Consider the following 9,803-nt stretch of genomic DNA (forward strand, 5'->3'; position numbering starts at 1 on the left):
TATGAATACAATGCCCTCTCCCTAGCCTCTCACAAGCCAGGCAACATGGGTTGGAGCTAAGCAGCAGGGAATGCTGGGAGATGATAGTTCCAAGCCTACCCCCTCCATCAGTTGTGCTGACGGACCCCCATCATCCTAAGGCTGTGTGTATGCTGGCAGAGATGGTCTGGGGGCTGCTGCTGGGACACTCGGGAGGTAGAGCAAGGGCCCTGGCTTTGTAGCCAGGACCTCAGTTCATCCCCCAAACAGAGACATGGTGTAATTCAGGCCACCACTCTGCCACGTCTAGCCAGGCAGTATGAACAGACACAAGAGCCCAAATGTTCCAAACAGTTCTGGAGAGATTTTCAAAGAATAGCACAGCAACAGACTATGTTATTGGTCCGTGGTATCTCCCAAGGACATAGGGCTGCCCCTGGAGGCCTAGGTAGCTGTGGCCTCCTCCTCCCTGACCTTGGCCTTCACAGGGTCCCTTGGCAGCATCAGTTCCTGAATCATGGTGTATGTTGGACACTGCGGGTCAAAGCAGTTTTTCTGAAAGGAAAAAAAGAACATTAACAGATTGAAGATTTGTCTTCAGGAGAAAACAATACCCTGAACAGTGTTAGGGCTGGTGAGCAGAGGAAGGCAGTCATGCCATTGCTAACTACAGAAAACAAAGGTTGCTGCATTGAAACAGGATCAGGACAATGAGACCTTCTGGAAATGGGCTAGGCACTCACCGCCAGGGACAGCCACAGCAGCCCCAAGGGGCCCTTGGACGAAGAAGTCCTGGACTTGGAGACCTGAACCTGGTATTGCACAGCAGTGAGGAAGCCTTCCAGCCCCACCTCTGTGATTCGGTTCCCTGAGAGGAGGCATGGAAGTGGCATCTGGCATCACATCTGGCAGCCTGGCCCCCAAGTTCACCAGGCAGGACTGACTTTTTAACTGGCCCTCTACCCCGTTCTTCCTGCTTCCCACCTTCCCCTCACTTCCCCTTCCCACCCAGCTGTCTTACTCCTGTCACTGCTGCCCTGGATCCCCCCTGACCCAGCACTGCCTCTCAGCTCCAGCCCCGAGGGTCTGACAAAACGATGCTCGGCTATTGGAGAATCGAGCACACTCCATGCTATGGCAGCACTCCTTAGCAGCATGGAGGCTGGGTAGTCCCACGGTAAGGGCAGGTAAGGCTCGAAAACATACGGAGGAGGTTGAGGTGCAAAAGGACCTTGTTCCCAGGCATGAAAACCTTCCCATCTCGGTGCTCCACAGGCTCCAGGAGAGGGTTAACCATCTCTGTAGCTTCAACAACCAGCTGCTAAAGCAGAATACTAATTGCAGCAGAGGAGAAGGGAGCTGGTCAACAGGCCATTCATTCATTCATTCAACATACAGTTTTTGAGTGCTGGTTATAATTCAGGCTGTGTCCTAGGTGCTGGAGAAACAAAGATGAATAAGCCCATACCCTCAAAAAGTTCCTTGATGTGGGGAGCCGGGGCCCTTGAGAGCAGACTAGGAGTGTAGGCCTTAAAAGAGGCAGCCTGAGAGTGAAAGTTGAAGGTGTCCAGACATTCAGATGAAGAGGGGAGGTTCCCTCAAGCAATGAGCACAGCAGATACAAAGACCCTGGAGCCCTGAGTCCACATGGGACTGGGCTTGTAAATAGGATTTGTAACCCTTCCATTAAAGAGCACTTGGGAAACTGATGGTCCTGTTGAGAAGGAGCAGTTTGCCCAAGGCAAAGGCAAAGACTATAATGTGGGGTGTAGAAAGCCATCCTCCTTCCATCTGACGGGTTCTTCTGCCAGAACCTGGCTTGGGTGCCAGGAAAGACTCTTAAAAGGACAGGGCTGTCCCTTTCAGGAGTATGTGACAAGGTTGTGGCGTCTCCTCGCTGAAAGAATGGAGATGACAGAGAACTGGGAATGAGGAAGTAGGTGGCCCAGGTGGCCCAGGAAGGCTTCCTAAGGAAGGTCACACACAAAGCATGAAAGGGGATCCAGCAGCAAAAAAAAAGGGGGGTGTCTCTGAAGGAGAGTCCTGCATGGGGCAGTGTAGTGACAAAGTGCCTCAGGGAGCCCCTGAGGGGCAAAAGCATCCTTTGTCCCTTTGCAATGTTGGAGGGCCTGGTGGTGAGCTGAGGACCTCAGAGAACAGAGCCTCGGTTGTGCAGCAGACCCAGAGTGGGGCTTCTAGACATGGAGGTAAAGGGGCCTGCCACCTGGGAAGGGGAACGGGGAGTTGTGAGCGTCATCTAGAGACAGCCGCCAAAGCAGTGAGATGGGGTGACACATTCCTGGGTGTTACGTACCTCTGACTCCAGGAGGATGCTGCGCTTCTCTTTGCTTCCCGTCTTTATCCCTTTTCCCTTGCTCATCTTCTGCTCAGGGATGGTTACCTCTGGGACCAGAAGAGGAGCCAGAATGCACAGAGCAGACCCCCCTGACACCACCCAAACTCCCCAGAGAAAGGAGCTTGGTAAGGCAGAGTCCCTGAACTTGGGAGGAACATAGGAACATCAGCAGTGAGCTCCCGTCTAGCTGGATGAATTCCTTTTCTGAGGACAGCCGTAGAGGCCTAGTCCTGAAAAATGGGGTAGTGGGTCACAATGTCTAGGCCAAGTGGAGGGTCACCCATCATTTCAAGGTGAGGAATAAACAAGGTCTGGGGAGAGATGTGAAAGAACAGCTCCTGGCAGACACAGCCAGGCCAAAACCAGGCTTCTGCACGCTGCCCAAGGCTCTTCTGTGTGGGGAAGATTCCCATAGAAGGGTGAGTGCTCACACTTACTCCCCTTGCCTGCCTTTGTGGCATCTTCTTTCTTAGGGGTTCCTTGTGTAGGGGACTGCCCGGGACCTGACTTCTCTTCCTTCTTTACAACTTCCTACGAAGGATATGAGAAGACTTAATGGCTATCCATCCTGCCTCCCACAGGAAGAGTGTATGAAGGCTGAGCCTGAGAGACACCTTCAAAGGCCAAATCCACTTGCCCATCTTTCTACCACCCTGTGTACCGTGGAAACTCCTCCCCTGCCCATTCAGGGCCAAGGTTTCCTTTCACCCAGCACACCTACCCCTGACTTCTCCTTTTTCTTGCCCAGACCCTTGGGTGTTTTTAATGTCTGCATCTTTTCTGGCTTGTCCACCAAAGTAACATTGCTGATGCCCGCCGTCTGAAACTTCTCACGTTCCGTCTTGGAGTCTCCGTGTCGGGAGGAGGAAGGCTGTACTCACAAATGGGGGCGGGGGGTGCAGAGAAGTAACCAAATCCTTGCCTTTCCCTACCTCTCTGCCTATCAATTGGTCTGGGACAGAGTTGCTGTTGGCAAGAAGGAGCCCAGAAATGGGTAAGAATGAGCTGGAGGCTCAGGTTTTCATCAGGAGGGGAAATCGCTCACTTTGAATTTATTTATCTTTGTTGTTATTTGTTTCAGGACTGGGGATCAAACCCAGTGCCTGTGTGTGGTAGGCAAGCACTCTGTGTACTGTACTATACCTCCAGACCTCGGTTTTATTGAGCCAGGGTCTTACTCTGTGGCTCAGGCTGTCCTTGAACTCATCTTTCATCTGCCTCCTTGCTGACAAGGTTTACATTATGCCCAGCCAGCAGCTTTTGTTGAGCTAAGTTCTAGGCAGTATTCCAAATGCTTTATAGTAACTCATTTAAATCATCTCAATTCTGTGAAGAAAGTAACAGTTACCCGGCCTAGTTGAGAAAAGTCAGACTCAGAGGTTAAGCAGTGAATTCAAGATCAGAAACTGCTGACGTGGTAGAGAGGATTTCAAGCCCAAGTGGTCTGAACAGTGTCTTTTAACTACACTTGTAACTGCCAGAGTGGCTGTGTAGTTAGAGCGCCAAGTTGGGCTTGGTAGGCGCGGGGGGGTCTCCAGAATCCAGAAGGGCAAGAGGGTGGAGGGAATTTGAGTCATGGGCAGCGGGCAGAAAAGCACCCTTCCTGGGACCAGGCCGCTCCTCACCGATCGCGAAGACCGCTCCTGCGTTCCTTTCTCCAAGAGCAGGCGCCGCCGCTCCACCACCTCCGTGTGGGTCAGCTCAAAGGGGCGCAGGACCTGAGGCAAGGCCAGCTCCCCACGTCAGACGCCTCCGTCTCAGCCCCTGCCCCTCCCGGCGGCGTGTACACCCACCTCAGCCAGCTTCAGTGCGCCCTTGTCCTGAATACGGTTGTGCGCCAGGGACAACCAGAGAAGAGAGCGATTCAGTCTCAGGCCCTGGAGAACAGAGAGCCCTGTAAGCCAAGGGCAAGCCAGCATCCCCAAGCCGTCTTGCCGCAGCACGCACATCTGCAATGTAGCCTGCTCCCTCGTCCCCGATGTGGTTGAATCCCAGGTTCAGCGAAACAAGGGTCCGGTTGCTGTTGTTCAGTGTGGACAGTGCCTGGCCTAGGAGCTGCGCCCCGTGGTCATTGATGCTGTTGTTCCTCAGAGATAAGTGAGAGATCCTGGGACGGGGAGAGAGGACCAGCGATACTGGGCTTGCTTCTATCTGATCTGTAGGTGGAGGGGCAGGGATCAAAGGAGCCTGGGGACCAGGAGAGGGGAAGACTAAAGATAACCTCAAGTGGGGGTAAGCCAAGACAGGAAAGTGAAGGCAAGGAGTCTCACGTGCTGTCCAGTCCCATGAGCTTGTAATAGGATTGCTCCGGTAGTGGGTTCCCCTCCAGAGACACCTTCCTGAGAGTGAGAGGGGTCTGAGGTCTAGGAATCACCACTGAGGCCATGCAAGGCGGAGGGGAACAGAGTGGAAGTGTGGACCTTTGGGGAACATCTAGAAAACAGAGCCTAAGGATATCCCCCAATATAGGAAGTATATCTATGATAATTCCCCAGACTCAAATTCCAGAAGCATGACCGTGTGAGGGGCCAGTTCCCTGAGCTGACCTGTAGTACAGTGGTCTCTAAGATGGCCTTCACTGAGTCCTGCGTCTGGGTACTCAGGCCCTGTGCCATGGACTCCTGTCCTCTGCAGTGTAGCTAGAACTAGTGACAGTTCTTTGTGTGTTTGCGTTTGGTTTTTTGTTTTTGTTTTTTTCCAGATAAGATTTCTCTGTGTAGCCCTGGCTGCCCTGGAACTCCCACTATAGATCAGGCTGGCCTCGAACTCACAGAGATCCGCTTGCCTCTGCCTCCCGAGTGCTGGGATTAAAGGCGTGCGCCACCACCTGTCTCTCCTGGTTGTTTTAAACCGCTACATTTTGGAGTTACTTTGTTACATAGTAATAAATCACTACAGGACCCTCTATGAGACAGTAGCTTCTCTCACAGTCCTAAGAAAATGAACCAATGGGTGGAAACTTCTCTAATATTTCACATTGTATCCAATTCTTGCTCAGCCTTTTGGACTGCCTTGTTTCATATAAACAATTCATTTTACATCATCTTACACTGATGTAGCTGGTTCTTATGTTAATGAATTCACAGTTCTTTTTCTATTAGCTCGTTTGTCTCTACTTTCCCAGCTAAAGATCCAGCCCCTGCGCTCAGGGAGCATCCATCCGATACACAGAAGGAAAGCCCACATGGGTAGTAGCACTGAGGGCCACTAATTATGAAGCAAGAGTGTTGACTCTAGGGGCCTGTAGGAACCTGAAAAGGGACAGACAGCTCAGGTGGCTTTGTCCTTTGTACAGCAAGCTGCAATTGTAGTAGGCTGTCTTAAACCTGGCTCTGCCTCCTACCCATCCTACCCATCCACCCCACGATTCCCAGAAGGCTGGCTTAGCACAGGTCTTCCTGCACAGACTCATGTGGTGGGCAGCACGCCCTTTTGTGTGAGCCATTCCTCCACATCCACATCCCCACACTGCTGCAAAGCAGTGTCTGTTCCTGGGCCTTAGGCCCTTGGCTCCCTGCTCGCTGTACTGGGCCATTAAACAGGGCTGATGGAGCGGAAAGAGGGGTTAGACCTCAGAGGGCTCTGTGGATGCCGCATGGACTAAAACCGTGGTCTCAGGTGTGAATCCCACCACCCAGCAGACACAGGCTGAGCCCCATTTCCACACAGGTGCCAGCCTAGGCCTACAAATGGGACTTGCTAACTCTGCAGGCAACTACTTCCCCCTCATACACCCCAGCCAGGCCAATTAGACACTGGGGCCTGACCACAACTGACCTGAGTGTGGAGGAACAGAGAGGCAAAAGGGCGATGAACGTGGTCAGGGTCTTATCCGTCAGCCCCACCTTCCACAAGCTGGTTTTAGAAACAGAAACAGCTGGGCACCACCTCATTAGGAAGCCCCTTCCCACAGTCCCCCAGGCACACCCTCCACCCTCCCCAGCTGAACTTTCTCTCCTCTCTCTCTCCCCACCCCTCTCTTCCCCCTCCCTCCTCCTCCCCCCCTCCTCCCCCAGAGGCTGACCTCCCACAGTGCCTCTCACTTGATAGCTTGCAGCTGGCTGAGGGAGGGCAGACATTTGGAGAAAATACCCAGAATCCGATCCTCAAGTTTCCAACCTAAGGAAAGGCCAAAGGCATCTCAGGCCTGGGAAGGGCCTGATGTGAACTGCCGTGAGCCAAGTAGTGGGAGGTGATGCTCGAGGGGGATGGGGAGGGCTGGGGGAGGGTGGGGCGGGCGGGCGGCGCTCACCTCGGATGTAGATCTCCTTCACCGCCTTGCTGTCCTCCTGCTCTACCTCCACCTGAATGGTGGGCCGGAAGAACACGTATTTGCTCTCCAGGCTGTTCTGGCTGCAGGATGCTGACAGCCGCTGGTCGTCTTAGAAGACAGGGTAGAGTGGGAAGGCGCCCCACGGCTGTGGCTCCAGGGTAGAGTGGGAAGGCGCCCCACGGCTGTGGCCCGCCCCACCCCACCCCGTGAATGAGTCGGGCGGGCTATGGCTCACCTTGGGTGGGTTTTTCTGACATGGAGGCGGAAAGGACAAAGTTCTGGTTGGGCCGAGGCCGGGTGACCACTTTGGGGAAGTCGGTGTAGCCTGACCGTACGCAGAGCTCGGCGAAGTCTGTCTCCAGGACCCCGGAGCACTGGTACTCCTCTGCGGGGGCGGCAGCAGAGTGAGCCCGCACTCCGCGCCGCAGCAGGGACCCCCACGCTCACAGCAGCCCCCCGTGGAAGCTACTTTGCTAAGACCCACGCTGAAGACACTGGAGGAAGGCGAGCGCTCGCAGAAGAGGGCTGCGCCTAGCCAGCAGGGCTGCTGGCCTGTCAACACTTTCTTTTATATAGTATTTGCTAGTCAGTGGCCCCGGGCTTGTAAAGGTTCTGAAAATACCATTGCCTTGATAAGTTGGTCATTCAGTCTTGCCCCACCGCCTGCTACCCTGAGGCTCTGCAGAGCTGGTGTCTGACACCCCCAAGAGACCTCTGCCCCGGGAGGGTTCCTGGAAATGGGAAATTCCCGCCAACCACCACCAACCCCACAGCAGCGCCAGGCCACCAGCAGGGGGCACTGTCAGCTGCGCCTGGCCGCCTACGTCTGTGCAGTAGGGAGCCTGGTCCCAGGTTCCCCGGGAGACTCCATGACACAGAACGCCCTTTGAGGAACAGGGTAAGAGGAGCTTTGCTCCTGTCCCCAGCTGCCAATGGGAACTCGGGCACATGGGAAATGTTCAACCAGTTAGTCCGATTTACCGATTTAACGGTAGGAGAGCCGGGGAAGTTGGGTGGCCCCTGCACAGCCCTGTGCATGCTCAGGCTGGCTCTCCTCTGTTGGGTGTGCCCCTCACCCTTCATGGCATCACTCACCTCTCAAGAGCAGAGTCCCTCAAACTTTAACATCCATAGAAATCACCTGAAGTCTTAAAGCACCCTCCTGGGCCCATGCCCAGACTCTCACAGTTCTCTTTCCTGTGGGGAGCATCTAAAGGAACGTACTCCTGCCCTCCATTCCCACACCAATGCTAAATGGCCCCACTCACAGTTTGAGAAATGGGCCATCAGATGGAGTTTCCTCTAAATCTACACACCCACGTCCGCCCCTGCCAGGCCATACGATGGCAACCGTAAAAGCCTCTGTGCCCTCCACATTGCCCACATTGTCCAGGGTCCCTTGAGTTCTCCCCTGCATCTGCCAAGGCTGCCTAGGCCGTCCTTGCCAGAGCCTTCTTTGCATCTCTTCAGGCAGACTTCTGACCCATCTCGGGGAGTCTCAGGTTTGCGAATCCCAACGCCCTAGCAGTTCCCAATGCCATGTCACCCTGCCATTCCTCTTTACTGCTGAGCCTCACTCCTCCAGGCCCACCCTTGCATAGTCCTCCTTCCGACTTTCTTCCCGTCCATCTCCACCCAGCTAGCATCCCAGGCTAGAAACCTGGGACTCGGTCATGCTGTGCCCCTCACCGCCTCTCTCTCTCTCTCTCTCTCTCTCTCTCTCTCTCTCTCTCTCTCTCTCTCTCTCCAGTCCTTCACCAACTCACTTCTACCTCCCAGGAGTCTCCCCCCACCCTCTTGCACCCTCACTGTCCGGTGCCAACTACCCCTGTCCCTGGACTAGGCTACTCAGTCACAGCTCCGCTCCCTGCTGCCCGTCTCTCTGCTTCCTCGCTTCTCCGTGCACTGCCAGTGTTGTTCTTCCCTGTCACCTCCTGGAGATACAGTCTTGCTTTGTATACAGCCCAAGTTTTCTGAGGAAAACTGCCTCAGCATCCCAAGTGCTGGGGTTACAAGTGTGCACCCTTTATGTGCCCAGGGAACTCAACCCTATCTTCTCTTCCCTGTGAAAGATGCTTTTTGTCCAGGTCTTCATAATCCACCTGTTCCTGGCCACTAGTAGGGACAGGGAAATGGCACCTGGCAAAGGGTGGACCATCAGAGTCTTCCCTCAGGTTGTTTTATCTCCATTCCAGGGACAGCAGGGTCCTGACCCTCTTTGGTAACAAAAGCATCAAATTAGTATCAAGACACCCTCTGACAAATTCCCTTTTGCGCTTCATTGGTGAAAATTGGGTTCTGGCACTTGCAACAAGAAAAGCCATAGCCCTATTCATCTAACTTTAATGGTTTCTTTAAATATGCCGAAGCAGAACTGTGCCCATGGCCACAGGGCAGATACTCAAAAAGTAACTGTTGTCTAAATGAGTATCTAGAGAGCTCTGTTCAAGACCCCGCTCACAGCACCATGGGATCTTCCCACCCCTAACCGGGTCTTCTTTGGCATCTCTTATCCCATCTTACTGTGTGTGTCAGCAAACCCGGGGAAATGTGTATTCTTTAAAGCCAGCCCCTGAGGAGATCCACCTTTGATCTCAGCGGAGATATAATTCTGAGTTCTGGACCAGCCTAATCTATATAGCAAGTTCCAGACCAGATTTGATTTAATAATAATAATAATAATAATAATAATAATAATAATAATGCTGCCAAGCTCTGGGGCTCTGATTAACCCGACCCTGGCCCTGCCAACATACCGGGATTTTTCGGTTCCTCCTCGCCCAACGGAGGCAGGGCAGTTGCTGGCTTCTCCTTAGCGGCCCGGTCCCCCTTCTTGGTTATCGCACCGGATGACTTCTGGGCCCCAGGACGCGGTGTCCTAGGTGAGGTCCCTGGAGCGCTCGGCTCAGTTGACATACTGGTGGTTCTGGACCCCTCAAGTGAGAGGGAAGATGAGGCAGGGCTCTGCGGGCCGCACCCTGGAGATCTCCACTCACCAGATCCAACTGGCCAGAAACCGCGGGATCTGCGAGTCCCCTCTCCAGGACAACCGAGCTCGGTTGGGTGGCGCTGCTGCGGCCCCAGCAACGGCAAAGAGTGCACGTGATGGGCGCCTGATGGCCCTGGGCCGGAGCGAGTGGGCGTGGTTTGGTACTGTTGGGGTCCATGTGAACCGAAAGGCTCAGGCAGCCTAGG

At 54.0% G+C, this 9,803-nt stretch overlaps 1 protein-coding gene across 8 annotated transcripts; it reads right to left on the reverse strand.

The window, feature by feature from the left end:
- Window positions 1-321: 321 nt before the first annotated feature.
- On the reverse strand, window positions 322-9,700 carry Lrrc71 (leucine rich repeat containing 71). 8 transcript variants are annotated; one of them, XM_052731870.1, is made up of 15 exons: window positions 9,365-9,699; window positions 6,844-6,993; window positions 6,588-6,716; window positions 6,379-6,454; window positions 6,113-6,190; window positions 4,606-4,674; window positions 4,283-4,442; window positions 4,129-4,212; window positions 3,961-4,053; window positions 3,057-3,206; window positions 2,773-2,866; window positions 2,294-2,382; window positions 1,211-1,300; window positions 723-847; window positions 322-534 (listed from the first exon to the last, which is right to left on the reverse strand). In XM_052731870.1, exons 1-15 carry the CDS (start codon window positions 9,522-9,524, stop codon window positions 495-497), a joined length of 1,587 nt encoding a protein of 528 aa, XP_052587830.1. In that variant the 5' UTR covers window positions 9,525-9,699; the 3' UTR covers window positions 322-494. The 8 variants fall into 8 exon arrangements, 7 of the variants coding, with proteins under 7 accessions (XP_052587830.1, XP_052587831.1, XP_052587827.1 ...); XM_052731871.1 differs by having other exon boundaries at window positions 1,211-1,297; window positions 9,365-9,698; XM_052731867.1 differs by having other exon boundaries at window positions 1,186-1,300; window positions 9,365-9,698.
- Window positions 9,701-9,803: the final 103 nt, after the last annotated feature.

The sequence above is a fragment of the Peromyscus californicus genome, unplaced genomic scaffold, assembly GCF_007827085.1.
Source record: "Peromyscus californicus insignis strain IS unplaced genomic scaffold, ASM782708v3 Scaffold_9__1_contigs__length_137607984, whole genome shotgun sequence".
NCBI classification, from domain to species: Eukaryota; Metazoa; Chordata; class Mammalia; order Rodentia; family Cricetidae; genus Peromyscus; species Peromyscus californicus.